General features: G+C 33.6%; 2 protein-coding genes and 1 long non-coding RNA gene across 3 annotated transcripts; all 3 read left to right on the top strand.

Annotated features, from left to right (window-relative positions):
• The first annotated feature begins 8798 nt into the window (after nucleotides 1–8798).
• On the top strand, nucleotides 8799–9673 carry LOC141720759 (uncharacterized). Its single transcript, XR_012574542.1, has 3 exons — nucleotides 8799–9111; nucleotides 9234–9368; nucleotides 9468–9673. It is a non-coding gene; the product is annotated as an uncharacterized LOC141720759 (long non-coding RNA).
• Nucleotides 9674–9811: 138 nt separating this feature from the next.
• LOC141706536 (uncharacterized) lies at nucleotides 9812–12337 on the top strand. The gene is made up of 5 exons (XM_074509272.1): nucleotides 9812–9910; nucleotides 10026–10124; nucleotides 10243–10284; nucleotides 10354–11228; nucleotides 12234–12337. Exons 1-4 carry the CDS (start codon nucleotides 9812–9814, stop codon nucleotides 10636–10638), a joined length of 525 nt encoding a protein of 174 aa, XP_074365373.1. The 3' UTR covers nucleotides 10639–11228; nucleotides 12234–12337.
• Nucleotides 10669–12117, top strand: LOC141706530 (putative BPI/LBP family protein At1g04970). The gene is made up of 3 exons (XM_074509261.1): nucleotides 10669–10823; nucleotides 10976–11228; nucleotides 11827–12117. Exons 1-3 carry the CDS (start codon nucleotides 10669–10671, stop codon nucleotides 12115–12117), a joined length of 699 nt encoding a protein of 232 aa, XP_074365362.1.
• Nucleotides 12338–15272: the final 2935 nt, after the last annotated feature.

Genomic DNA, 15272 nt, shown 5'->3' with positions numbered 1-15272 from the left:
CTCTAAGGGTGTTTTATCCATGTCTTTCAGAGGGACTCTATTCAAAATATGGCAAGCCGTATTTAGAGCCTCTCCCCACATGTATTTAGGCAACCCAGAGTTAATAAGCATACTATTAATAATATCTTTAAATGTTCTGTTCTTTCGCTCAGCAACCCCATTAGACTCAGGTGTGTATGGTGGAGTAACTTCATGAATTATACCATTGTTAGCACAAAATTCATTAAAAGCATTACTCGTATACTCACCACCTCTATCAGATCTCAACCTTTTAAGTAACTTACTAGTTTGTTTTTCTACTTCAGTTTTATATATAATGAATTTACTAAGTGCTTCATCCTTATGTCTAAGTAAATAAACATAACAGTATCTACTACTATCATCTATAAAAGTAATGAAGTATCTAAACTGGTCCTTGGTCAACACACCACCAAATTCACAAATATCAATGTGTACTAAATCTAACAAGTCTGAATCCCTAACAACATTATGAAAAGGTATCCTTATTTGTTTAGCAGACACACATACTTGACATTTAGAAATCTTTTCTATGGTATGTTTTGGTATCAACTCTAAGTTCATCATGTTCTTAAGAGCACCAAAGTTTAAATGACCTAGTCTAGCATGCCATATATTCGAGGATTCAATACAGTTAACAGAAGGAATAACATTATTATTCAAATTTCCCAAAACGAGATCCGCATTAATAACAAATAAACCATTTGACAAGTAACCCTTGCCAAAGAATGTACCAGTGTGAATAAGAACTACTTTATTACATTTGAACGAAATTTCAAAACCACTAGAAACTAAACAGCTTCCACTTATTATATTTCTACGCATGTCGGGAACATGATGCACTCTCGTCAGAGATAGAATACGTCCTGAAGGGAACTTCAGATCCACATTTCCAACTCCATATACTTGAACAGCACTAGCATTCCCCATCTTCACAGTCAAGCTATGACTCTGTTGATAAGATACAAATAAACTAATATCAGCACAAATATGCACATTAGCTCTAGTATCTATCAACCATTCATTTGACAGATAGGTAGAAAATATCACAGGGTTGTAGGATACATACCGGTCAACGTCGGTTTTAGAAGCCGTAGCCTCACCAATGACCATGTTCACTACAGGCCCACTTGCGGTTCCAAGCACAACATTTGCCTGTGCTACCTCGGTTTTCTTCGCTTTCTTCGTAGGGCAGTCCTTACTCCAGTGCCCAACCTGCCCACAAGACCAGCATGGTTTGTTTGCCTTAGGTTTCTTGGCCTTGTCCTCGTCACTCTTAGGTTTATTACTATTAGCTTTCTTAGTAAAATCCTTCCTCTTCTGTCCTATAGTTGCTATGTTTACCTTCGAGGTACCGTGTTCAGTTGGCATCACATGTCCCTGTTTGGACTTGTGTTGTTCTTGCACCGAGATGTCCAACATAAGGTTGGTCCAGGTGATCTCTCCTTTCTGTCTTTTCAGGGAGAGAGAGTACTCTTCCCAAGACTTCGGGAGCTTTTTAATCACACTCATCACCTTGAACTTCTCCGGGAGATTCATTTCAGAATCCTTCAAAACATGCACTATCATCTCGAACTCATGCACCTGCTCAGTCATGGACTTATTGTCCACCGGCTTGAACTCGAGGAACATTGCCACAGAATACTTTTCTAGACCTTGTGAGTCAGTATTATGTGTCTAGTCCAGCTTCTCCCATAAGAGTTTTGCAGAGTAGGCATCAGAAGAATAGACATCAAACAAAGTGTTTGTTAGTGCCTCCAGAATGGCCGCCCTAGCCACTCCATCCTTCCCAGCCCACTTCGCAAAAGCCTTAACTGTGTCAGCCTTCTCTTGATCCACTACTGGTTTCTCATATTCCACAACCGGCCACAGACCCTTTATAGTCAGCCACAACTTCATCCTTTTCTGCCAGCGAGAAAAGCCAATGCCACCGTTGAATTTCTCCAGTAAACCGGTTAGTTCAACAACTTGTGGGAAACTATAGGTGGTCCAATCAATGGTCCAATCACTTTAGTTAACCATTATGCTAAATTCTAAATAACTAATATTCTCTTCAAGAATGTTGAAAATCTCACTAACAAATATTGCAACATAGAGGCAAGTGTATAAAGAATTTAGCAAGTTCAGGCCAAGACCACAGTCAACAAAACTAAGCATGCATGAAAACAAAATCAGTAACTGAAATAACGAAGAGAGAAAGAAAGATGTACCCGAAACCATAGCTTTCAACAGTGACTGAAATAAAGGTTCACAGATACAAAATGCCAAGAAAATGATCACAGCTGAGTCACCAGGCCTTGCTCGAAGTCCTGGATGCTCTTGAAGAGAATATTGCCCCCTACTTGCTGCGTTTGGGATGCGTGCAAATAAAACAGCTCGGAGTTGATGTTAACAGCAGCAACAAAACCTCCACCTCGACCAGCACCTCAGTCGCCGGAAAAACCAACCTACAGCACTTCGAACTTGTTTTTTTGTGGGAGAGAAAATGCAGAGAGGGAGAAGAGAAGAGAATGTTATGTGGTGTGTAAAATACATTCACTCAAGCCTCTATTTATAGAAGAGGAAAAATGAAACTGTTCCACACTTTAATGTCTGAATTAAACTGCACCATTAATTTAAAAAATCAAAACTGATCAGATTTTGAATTTAAATTATTTGTAACAGGTTTTTCACTTAAAACCCACATTATTATCAGATTTAATTTTAATTCTTCAGTTTCATATCAGATTACTTGTCCAGGTTCAATGTATTTAGACTAAGCCCACTAACAAAGTGACTTAGCCCAATTTAACCCAGCCCAAACAATTTATTATTATAATAATAATAATCCAGTCACCGATAAATAAATTCGAATTAAAATTAATTCTCAAATAAATAAAATCCTCGCCCAGGTCGCCTCGCGTACGCGAGACGCTCGCCCAAATCACCCTTCGACCCGACCCGGTCTGGTCCGGTCCGGTGCATGGCGTGGCGGGGCGGGGTGCGCGTGTGTGTGTGTGTGTGCGCGTGAAGCACACAACAACACAATGGACCATCATACACCTTAGTAGTTGTATACTACTCATGTGGATAATCTCATATAAAACACACAACCCCCTTTATTTATTTCAATGTGGGACAAACATTCTTAAAATTTCAAGTTTTTCCAAGCTACTTTCAACTCTCAATTCATATGGATTTCATTATGAAAATTCTTAAAACCATACATTAAAATTTAAGTTCAAATATCATTGAACAAATTCCAATCATTAGTTTTTAGGATTAATATCAAGAACATAATTAAATTAAGCTCTAAAATCCTAATTTTCTAACAGTTCCTCCTCTAGTTTCTCCAGAATTGTATCCTCTAGCTCTTCCTTCTTCATTGCAGACATCTGATTGGTCGAAATAGAGTCTTCACAGGGGGCCGCAATTTTTATAATGCTCACCTAGTGTATTACATACACTTGTAATAGCCCTTTAAATAAGGGTTTGTAGATGAAATAGGGTTAGTAAATGAAATGTTAATTATAATCTTGGCCTTTGGTATAGTATGGGCCTTTATTTGTTCAAAAACTTATATTCATTGGGTTTAGATATATTAATATCTTGAAGTTATTTTTATTCATTGTTATTTTTTATTTATATTTTAATAATTGAGTAATTTAAAAAAAATTGGTTTCTTTGAATACTTTCTTAATTAAATCAAATATCTAATGACATTTTTATGATGATTATTTTGAATTCTAGATATTTTCACAAATTAATAAGTAATTATTATTTTCAAATAATTATTCTCATAAACAAGAGCAAGTAAATAGGTCTCAGAGTTGTGGTCCCTCGCATCTAAGTAAATACATATTAATTTTTAATTAGGGAAATACTTTTTTACTATAATTAAAAAAAATTAAATAATATGGTTTGTCGAATAATTATAAAATAATTATACATACACCTATTAATTTTAAATGATGACATGTAATATACAGGAAGTGCATGTAATTTTATACTTTGTATTTAACTTTGTCTTCCATTGAGGGGAGATTTTACCTCAATATCAAATTTACATGTGATTAATAAAAATGTTATATTATTGCACTACTAATTTCGTTGATAACATATCATCAAGTTATTAGGGTAAAAAGATATATATATATATATATATAATATAGATAACTTTTTGTGCATGGTTTCATTTTTTTTGCAAAATTTACAATAGAAAATCAATAATAGTGCTTACAAAGATGGTAGAAACATTAACCATCTGAAAACAACACATGTAAGAAATCCACCAAACAGTGTGAAAGTAGCAAGCTAAGCAAACAATTATATGCAAACTTTGAGCAAGCTAAAAATCTCCTCCCAAAAGTGAAATTCAAAGCCACGATCTATATATTCGATAATCTAACTGTTAAGATAAATGGGACAGACCCTTTCACCAATGAGACACAGTGTAAGACAGTCTGAATTAATTCTACATAATATTAATTACTCAAATATAAAGTAGTAATAAATGGAAATAAAAGCAATGCATAACACCAAAATATTTCACTTGGTTCGGCACCTAGTCATAGTACACTACAAAAATAACAGTTTTATGCGACGACTTTATACGGCGGTTAGTGTGGGCCCGTCGTACATAATATTATATACGACATCTCATCTGCTTCGTCGTAAATATAAAAAATATATACGACACGATGTACTTATTCGCTGTATAAAATGGTACCGCCAATATTTTCCCACTTTTTTATTTTCCCACCAAACAGATTTTGTAGTGGTATGGTCTATATCAAAGTTCCCATGCCAACTAGTACAAAGAATATATTATATTAATTTCAATCGGAGAACTTACAATCTTTTCTTTGATTACAAACGGATAGACGCGAAATAACCATTTCCCTTAGCACACTTGCTAACTACCATTACAGCTACAGCTAGCCCATTGACTACCTTGGCTAATCCTTTAAAATTAAAACTTTGCCACAACCCAACACAAGTTGATATGACAACACGTACAATAAATAATTATAGAATAACAACTTAAAATATGTTCTTGTTCGACTAGATATTCAAGGTATAAAAACAAGAATAGTTTTCCGAATATATATAAATAGAGCGTGTAGCCATTAACTCCAAATCTGAAAACAAGAGTTGTATTTATAAGAAAATAATCGAAAAAAATTGATTTTCGAACAATTAATGAGATAAGGTTGTTGAAACAAATGGTTTGAAATTATTTTGAATAAGTCTGATATGATATCCGTTAGTTAGTTTGAAAGAGATAAACCTTTATAGAAGATAAGTATTGAATAGTTTAGAATAGGTTTATCAGGTAGAGTTTGTTTGTTCAGAATAGTTTTGTCACGGTTTCCCTTTTGAATAGGTCCAGCCCTCATAAATAATGAAATTAATGCTCCTCATTTATACGGCGTTAAAGTCTATCTCCCGTAACTTTTGGACATACAAACATCGTATAAGATTCGTTAGTGTTCATCGTAGATGAAAACATAATTACCTATATCAAGAATCTCCCATTGGTTATACATTTCTCGAGGTTAGAGATCGTTCTTCCGATCAATGGCTGGATAACTGGGATCTCCGTACCTTAAAGATAAGTCCCACAAGATTTAGGTTTGATTGGGGGTGGTATCTCAATAGTGGACATGAAGGTGTGCATCGTAGCACGCAGTTCCTTAGTACTTTTTTGTGCTCTCACAATTATTCTTGTTTCCCAAGAGACAAAATGAAATGTTATGGATAAAAATTAGGATATATATTAGATGCTAAGATTTGAAGTTTTGATATGTTTCATGGCTTACTTAAATTTACTCTCACCAGATTTATACATACATTATTATATTTCAAATATCAAGCTAAAAAAACAATTCTGAGAATCAGGACTTCATTACAACATATATGGCCTGTTGTAACAGTAAAAATATGTTGTTAAGGCCAGAAAGTGTGGCTGTAAGCAAAAAAATGGGCTATGGTCACACTTTTTCGAAAAGCCAGTTCACCATCAATGTGAGCGTCATCATAGGGGTCTATGGTAATACTTTTGATTTTTAGGTACACTGGCATAAATGTAACAATAGGTGGTCTATGCCTACATTTCTCGGTTTATGGTAAAATCTTCCGAGGTGTAACCATAGATCTATGGTTACAACACTAAAGTTTTATTACATCAAACTGGTGTTACCCAAATTTTTTTTCTAAACAAATATATTTCCATTGGTAACACGTAATACTTTTTTATAACATTACGTGTCTATATTAACAGTTATTATTAGTTTTAGCTACACTTTTTAAAGTTCCGCCAACACATAAATATAGACCATTTACGTTATTGGTTATAATTTAAAGGGCTATGCAAACACCACATTCAAAAAATAAAGCAATATAACATTTAAAAATACAATTTCCCATTACATATAATCTGCCAAAATTGGCAATCATCCATAATCACAGAAATTACAATACAGAATAACTGCTAAGTATCGGTAATAAATCCAAGAAAATCCAAATAAACATGCCCTACTAAATATGTCCAACCACAATCCAAAAGTACTTATAACCATACAATACTGATAATAAAGACCTAAGTGCCACTATGTACCATTTCAAGTTAACTACTAGTGCATAAAACCAAAAGCATAACTGGGACAAATACTACTCAGAATCATCCATATCTTTAGTCAATTTATGAGACACGTGGAGGTTGATATTCAAATTTGGATTGTTCTCTGCCAATTTTGTCATCATCTCGTGAAGCTTTTGATTAAGTTTCTCATTCATCTCTTTCTAAAGCTCGGCCCACATTTTTGCTTAGTCATAATCTGGAATCTGAACCGATATTTTGCGTGATGTTCTTGAAGACTTTGGCTTGTGGTGTGTCTTGCGAATGAGCCTTCCAATAAGTTAAGAAGCGTTATGTTCCTTTCCCCCATGAACCAACTGATTGGTAGTCTCAACATCTTCATTTTGCAGAGTTTTTTTGACCTTGGCCTAAAAAGAAATAAATCAGATACGTTGTATAAGTACATATAAATATTCCAAATAAAGAATCAAATGGATGCATGTATAATTATCAGACTGTTCAGGTTGTAATCAATGTAAGTTTGATTAATTTAACTAATTATTTTCTTAAATAAATAATTTTAACAAACATATTTTCACTATACTAAATTACTGAAAATCGTAGTAATATAGGCTCAGTTTTTTAGTTAATTAATTTTAACAAACAAAATATCACGAAGGCATCGTAGTTAGACCAGATCATAGGAATTAACTTCTATTAAATAAAATTATATTTGTTTCTGTAACAACTTTAGCCATCTAATCTGGTAACGTGTACATGCGCTTCTCATCTCTTTTATGCGTCTCCAAATACATATAAGCATTAGAAACTTTTAACACCTCCTCAGCATCATCATCATCAAAATGGGCTGGCAACTTATCAACTTTGTCGAGTAACTGAAATTCATATATTTAAAATACAATTTAGTCCAATAATTTTTTTAACAACTGCTATTTAGAATGATTAAAATTAAATTGAGTGAGTGACAATATACTTATCAGATTATTGGTAACTTGTACGAAAGTTCCGGGTCCGGTAGTATGTGGTTCTGTTACTTTTTTTCTCTCTTCCGCGTTTCTTTTTATTGTCTCTTATTGGATTAAAGGCGATAAAATATGTAAATGCACTGACAATAGACAAATAATAAGGAGTTATTGAAATAACACTTTATACCTGAACATTTTCGGTAATCCAATATGCCAAAACAATCTTCCACTCTGCAAGAGAAACGTCCTTCGGCCTATGCTTTAACCTTTCCTCATCCGTAGCATATTTGGTATAATAATCTGGCTTAATTCAATATTTAGCACTCGTGAACTGGTTACGCGGGATTATAAAAAACCCACGATTTAGCTTCTTTCGGAATAATGTACTTATCTTACAAAAAAACAAAAAAAATACATAAACACGAAAATACAAAATAGTAGCATACAGTACGCCAAAAATTGGATTCTGCAACCCTTCACAGTGGGGTTGCAAAGAAAAGTGTAATAGTAGCCTTAAAAACCAATGTCTACCGCAACCCCTCCTTTTTGATGTTGCGGTAGAGTCAAATGTGTTACCAAAATGACATATATAATTAAAGATGATTTCTTTGAATTTAACTAATTAGTAATTTTTACATAGAAATGAAATAATAATTGAAATATATATTTTATTTATTTTTAGAAGTTAATAATATTAGTGTCGTGATTTAAAATATTGTAATGATAAATTGAACGCTTTATAAAACTTAACAAGTCACTAGTGGATATTTATTTACAATATTTGTATAATTTTGAATTTCTTCATTTTTCATAAAGAAATATTGAATACAATATTAATCAGTGTAGTTATATTTGAAATGCATATTTTATTTATTTTTCAAAAATAATAATATTAGTGTAATTGAAAGTTTAAAAACTTATCAAGTCATTAGTGGATTGATTTACAATATACATAGTTGAATTTATTTATTATTCAAAACAATAAATAAATAAAAATATAAATAAATAAATTAATAATTGAGTTTTAAATGAAGTACATTTAAATAAATATCTAAACAATCTTTTTTTCATAATTAAACATTTTCAATATATAAAATAATTTTAAATAAATATATTTAATTTAAATTTAAATTAAGTAAGGTATTTTCATATAAGTGTAAAAGACAAATATCCATTCTATTTTTATTTCCACCTTGATCAATGTTGTTGAAATGTCCCTCTTTGATACCAATTATTTCCCTTTCTTCTTCAGAAAAACTAAATTAACTCTCATCTCTCTCTCTTCTCTCACAAAGTTCTCTCTCTCATCTCTCACTCCTACCCTCATCTAAAACCCTCCATCTCTCTCTGGTCTCTCACTATAATAAATCACCTGCACAACCACTCACCTCTGCTCTACTTACCACAAATTGCACCTACTTATGTTCCACTCCCCTCCGCCATGTTCAACTCTCCTCCGCCATGTTCAACTCTATTCGATTTGTCGAAACTCGACTCTCATTCACTCGATTCGTTTGAGTAGATGCTCAATTCGATTTTTTTGAATAAGTATGTGGGCAAGATAAAAACTTCAAGTGTAAACTTGGATTATAATTTCAATTAAGTTTTAAATTGGGGATTTTTTGAACTGAAAACCCTAATTTTTTTATCTGTTTTTTTCTTACTTTTAGTTGGAGATTTGTTTGACTTGATTGAGGATCTGGTTGTCATGGTGGGAACGAAGAAGAGCTTATCGATTACGAGGAAGAAGATGAGAAAGCCCCTGACTCTGCCACTGCTAAGGCCAGCCGTGACGCCATCAAAAAGTAAAATTTGTAACTTGCTTTATATGTGTTTACTTATATTAAGTGCTATGAATTTGAATTATTGCTTATGTTGAATTGTTTATTGTTTTGTTTATGTAGAGGTTATGTTGGTATTGACAACTCAGGATTCAAAGACTTCTTGTTGAAGCCGCAGCTTCTCCGAGCCATTGTGGCTTCCGGATTTGAACATCCTTCGGAAGGCAAGATTTGATTTATTGGATCTTTAATTAGTCGAGTATATAAGTTGCTGTTGTACATATGCTTTTTATAAGTTGATGTTGTACAAATTGCCCGGTTACACACAGTACTACAAATCATAATCTTAGTCACTCAGTACTATAAATCACTGGTACTGTTGATACAAATCAAAGTTTTTATGTTAATTTAGTTGTTTATCTTAAAAGAAGAACAAGTTAACTAACAGTTGCTCACTTTACTGAGAAATGCTAGACTTTTTCAACGGATTTTATCCAGCAGGAGGCAAGTCAGACATAGAAGGCTTCTTCCCACCCCCATATTTTGAATGGTTCCAGCATGAAAATGTTAACTACCACCTTCAATCTCTCTCAACTCCACGAATATGATACACATTTTATATGTGTTGATATAATTCCTTATATGATGTGATGAACAATTCTAACCCATATAATACAACAGGACTTCACGGTTTATACAAATTTAGAAGAATGTGTTTTAAACTTGTGCGACTACATAATCACCAATGGCCCTTTTCAAGGCTTGCTCGGTTTCTCTCAGGTATGTGTGTGACATTTATATACACACTCAAATATCTGTTGGTGACTTACTGTGAGTGTTCAATTACATAAATTTGAAATCTGACTTAATTACTTTTTCCTATTGTTTATAATACTAGGGAGCATGTCTAGTTGCTCTCCTCCTGGGCTATCATGCACAGGTAATCTCGCACTTAACAAATTTAAATTAACTAGAATGGGAAGATGTAATGAAATGTGAATGAATGCAGGGGGAAATATTGAAGGATCATCCTCCCATGAAACTATTTATGTCAATATCTGGGACAAAATTTAAAGATCCATCCATTTGTGAAGTTGCCTACAAAGATCCTATTACAATCAAATCTGTTCACTTCATTGGAGCCAACGACTGGCTCAAATTGCCTTCCCAAGAACTTGCGTCGGCCTTTAAAGATCCCCTCATCATAAACCATCCCCAAGGGCATACTGTTCCAAGACTACGTGCACACTTTTACATATCCAACTTCTATAATTCAGTTTGTAATTCTTTATAGAACACGCATTAGTATTTCAATGAAAAAAAGATGAGAAACGAATGTCTGGTCTTTGCAACTGATCTAATGTACATAAATTTACCTGAGAAAACAGATGAGGAAGCTCTCAATAAACTAAGCAATTGGATTGCAGATTCAGGTGAGGCAGCTTTGCATGTTGGAAATGGTGTTCTAAATGAGAACAAGTCCTGCAGATTTCCTACAATCTCCTGCAGTTAATCCTCCATTATGCTTCCCAGAGTAGCAGATGCTTTTAACGAAGATATTATCTCGTCAGTTGAAGATGATGTCTCCAATAAAATAAAAGATGGGATCATATATGTTGATTCTTTTTTAGAGTCAGTTCCAAAAAAATTCCAATAGACAATGTCGCTGCAATTAACGTCACATTGGTGAATGACCTTGTGTTTAGTGATTCTTCATTTGAACTTGAGATTGATGGACTTTTCACGGCAAATGATGAAACTGTGATTTCCAGCCTTCAGAGAGAAGCAAAAGACGATTCAAATTCTTGTGAGGGTGTGAATAAGATGATTTGGATATCATTGCATGAAAAAGTCCTTGACTCAGCTGTGTCAGTTTATTTTGAAGTAAGATCTTGTCCTTTAGACCTTCACTATGAATTTAGTACCTTTAATATCAAAAGAATATGGAGTATTCTACTAAGAGTAACTCAATGCTGATATATTATACAAAAACGCATGGTATTATATTTCGGGTCTCGGTATAGAGAAAAGGGGCAAAAAATCAGAAAGGTGGGAGGGTGCAAAGTTATTTCTTTTCTGTGGATTTTGATTGAAAGTATATAAAAAAAATTAAACTGCAATGATACATCATACATTCTACTAGCATGATTTCATTCTTGTTAGTTCTAGTGTTTCACCAATTGAGTCTTATTCATATGTACATATCTTCTCGGTGCCTTATAATAAAAATAAGTTAGTAACCTCTGTAATATAGTACAGTGTCTATCAGATTAAAGATCTAGGATTGAACAACAAAATATTTACATGTTATGGTACTCACCTACAGCGCACAAGGTGGTTCTACCTACCTGGTCCATCTCCTGTTGAATGATCCCTCGCTGAAGAGTGTGTTTCACAAGTGTATAGCGATGGTCTTCTTATATTTGCTTCACAGTTCGTAGTTATATGAAATCGGGGTTGATTTAATTTTTTTTCATTTCAGGCAGATATGATGCAGTGGTTTATCGATCAACTGCCTGATCAATTTTTGTTAAATACTGCTGGTTGGAAGCATGTCATTCCTCAGCTATATAAGAAATTTCCGAATGATGACATGAAGTTGAATATTTCAACATCTTCACCACCAACCATTAACATTCAATGGCAGAACATTGACGTTATAGTCGACTTAGATATGACCGTTTATGTTGTCGATTCTACTTTGATCAACATAATAGATTTTTGGAAAGTGCCCCCGGTGTCTTTTTTCTCATGGTTTGGATTTTCTAATTGATAAGAACTGTTTTTCTAGTCCTCTAAACATTGACTTGGTAACCTTTTGTGTGTTGTAGTGTGTGCTATGGTACCTTGGGCGATATAACTTGTTGATATTAACTTTTTGTATGACAGAAAATAATATACTGGAATTCAAGCAAATATGAATGTGGCTCACCATGGAGAGAAACAACCACACGGAAGAAGAATCATTGTCAAATAACGGCCAACAAACACCAAGTAATTTCATAACATTAGTAAACAGCTGCATGCAAATGTTCATATAGTATTATAATAATCCTATCAGAAGGCAAAATGTAGTCTCATTGGTTCAAGTTTATTTGTATAAGGATGGTAGTATGGTGATGGTGAAGGTAGTGGTATATGGTTGGTGGACTGATGTTAATGGTTTGTGGATTGTGTTTGTTTTAAGGCAATGGTCTTATTTATGGGCATGTTAATCTACAAACAGTGTTGCAATAGGTCTTTATAGTGTTGCTAATAATCACTAAAAACGTTGCTAAAAACACTAAAAAATGTTACAAAAAACACTAAAAAGTGTTACAAGAAGGTTGTATCGATACCCCACATGTGGGCCCCATTGTGGGGCCCACAAATATTGTACTGATAGCCCAAACCCTACTGTAACACTTTTCAGGACCTATTGCAACCCCATTGGTGTTGCAATAGTACAGTTCTGTAACGGATAACCAAGGGTTGTAACAGGGTGTCACAGCGGTTGCAAAAAACTCTACTGCAACGCCTAAAATTGCAATCCCAAAAAAGCGTCGCCATAGCCTTTTTTTGTCCTTTAGTAACGCTTTTTTGGCCTTTAGTTACGGTTTCTTGGGGTTGCAGTATCCAATCTATGGTGTAGTGATAAATAATGAACTTTGTGAAAATTATTTCACTTTGACATACTCCCACAAAAGTTCCTTTTCAGGAACTTGATGCCGGCTAGCACACGTAAGTCACACGAACTGCCTAAGGGTATTCCCCAAGAAGTTGCTAAGTTTAGCAGTTGACCTTATCCCTCCACAAGATATAGGTTGAAACTGATCGTTCAGGGTGATCACCTTCTTCTCCAAACGATTATGAACATGGTTCATTTTAGTCCTCCCTCTCTTTTTTTGGAGCTTCACCAACAGGTGTATCTCCTAATCTTCCTAAATATCAGGAAAAGAAAAATGCATAAAATAAAAAACCCTAAAATAAAAATACGATGCAACTAATTAGCAAAAAAATAAATATGCATAAAATAAAGATGCCTAAAATAAAAATATGATGCAACTAATTAGCAAGAAAACAAATTAAGCATAAAATAAAGATGCCTAAAATAAAAATATGATGCAATTAATAAGGAGGAAAACAAATATGCATAAAATAATAAATGCCTAAAATAAAAATACGATGCAACTAATTAGCAGGAAAATGAATTATGCATAAAATAGATATGCCTAAAATAGAAATACCATGCAACTAATTAGCAGGAAAAGAAATATGCATAAAATAAAAATGCTCAAATAAAAATACGATGCAACTAATTAGCTGGAAGAAAAATTATGCATAAAATTACCTGATTCTGACATCACTTCTTACGTTCCAAACTCACGTTTCCGTAATTCATTATAGGAAACCATAGAACAAGGGTCATATTTCAAAACATGTAGCTTTTCTTTTGCTGTAAAATTCAAATTCATAAAATGCAAGTATACCTTTACATCAGGAGACCTTGGAGTCTCTTACTTAGCCAGTGATTGATCCACCAATTTATTGGCCTGGGCACGAGTTCGGGAGTCACCAGAACTACTCTGAAATACTTTAGGTTTCTTGGTCCTTTTTGTTCTCTACAAAAAATTTAATTTTTCAGCAAATATGCCAAGTATAAGAAAGTGTTGATGCTAAAAACTTAATTTAATGAAAAAAATGTCCCTTTGAAGTGCCAATATCAAAGTCATTGCATCCAAGCTCCTTAAACATCAATATTTCTTGCACTATTTTGGTTCCTTCTCATCTCATAGTCATTGCATCTGTCACCTTTGACTTCCTTTACCATCTGTTTACTCCCTCCAGATTACAAAAATTCAACTTGTCCAACACCGGTTCCACTTCATCTACGTCCTTCAGTTTAACTTTTATACTTGGTCCAACTGCAACTTTAGGACTTGGCACAATTGCAGCTTTTGGACTTAGTTCAAGTAATGCACCTTTTGGAATTGGTTGGAATTTTGAACTGATATCATACTCAGGGGTGGAATATTATAGTTTTTACTTGTGTTATTTTTCCGTTCATTCACGTCATTAATGTTCGTTAGTGTCATAAAAGTCCGCTTATCAGCATTCTTTGCCAATATTTTAAAAGGGCTTGATCTTGGCCTTTTAGTCAAAAAAGTTTACATTTGCTTCACTGGTGGTATAGATTTGTCAATTGTGTTGTCAATGTAAAAAGTGACTTCTGATCTGTCACAAGTTGCTTCATTTACACCTCAATCATCTGTCACAAGTGTCCACCTTTTGCGATTAACCTAAATGCCTCCAATCTCCTTGTAATTAAGCTCTTTAACATAATCCATCAAATCATAGTATGACATATGGTCTCGGTCCACATGAAAAGTTTCAGACTTTCGATGAGTGTACCTGGTATTCATAAATTCTCCACCGTGGTGCAGTTTTACTTTCACACTATCAATGTCCATCCTGTAACAAAATACCAAAACATATTAGTCAATCAGTGAATATACTAACCAATGAACTTGATTGAAATTCATAAAAATCACAAAAATAGTTTACCAAATTGCATAAATTCTCTGTTTATTTCAAAGTTTTCGAAAACATAAAACAAGTATAATCACACAGAAACATCGTTGATAAATATTTTACCAAATAATTTACATAAATGCATGAATTTTATGTTTATTTAATAGTTAATAGTAATCCAAATATAAAACTATTTTCAGATAAATAATGCCTATGCCTAATTTCCATAATTAAATTACAGAAATAATTTCCTGATTTTCAGAGAAATAATGTCTGATTTTCACAAAACTAATTCCTAATTTTTTCAATTAATTTACCAATGTAATGATCATCAGTTTTATCAAGACGATATGATGGAATGCGAATTTATGTTGTAGGAACATCTTCTCTTTAACCAACTACTATCATGGTCCTGTT

This window comes from Apium graveolens, chromosome 1 (assembly GCF_009905375.1).
Source record: "Apium graveolens cultivar Ventura chromosome 1, ASM990537v1, whole genome shotgun sequence".
NCBI classification, from domain to species: domain Eukaryota; kingdom Viridiplantae; phylum Streptophyta; class Magnoliopsida; order Apiales; family Apiaceae; genus Apium; species Apium graveolens.
The sequence above is the reverse complement of the archived record's forward strand: the minus strand, read 5'-3'. Positions and strand labels throughout refer to the sequence as shown.

What these genes read in the sequence shown, in the direction of transcription:
- LOC141706530 (XM_074509261.1), top strand. Translation starts at nt 10,669, where the DNA reads ATGAGAAACGAATGTCTGGTCTTTGCAACTGATCTAATGTACATAAAT. An exon ending in GGTGTTCTAAATGAGAACAA is followed by an intron (nt 10,824 to 10,975) that starts GTCCTGCAGATT and finishes ATTCTTTTTTAG; the next exon opens with AGTCAGTTCCAAAAAAATTC. An exon ending in CTGTGTCAGTTTATTTTGAA is followed by an intron (nt 11,229 to 11,826) that starts GTAAGATCTTGT and finishes TTTTCATTTCAG; the next exon opens with GCAGATATGATGCAGTGGTT.
- LOC141706536 (XM_074509272.1), top strand. Translation starts at nt 9,812, where the DNA reads ATGCTAGACTTTTTCAACGGATTTTATCCAGCAGGAGGCAAGTCAGAC. An exon ending in AATGGTTCCAGCATGAAAAT is followed by an intron (nt 9,911 to 10,025) that starts GTTAACTACCAC and finishes ATAATACAACAG; the next exon opens with GACTTCACGGTTTATACAAA. An exon ending in TCCTGGGCTATCATGCACAG is followed by an intron (nt 10,285 to 10,353) that starts GTAATCTCGCAC and finishes GAATGAATGCAG; the next exon opens with GGGGAAATATTGAAGGATCA.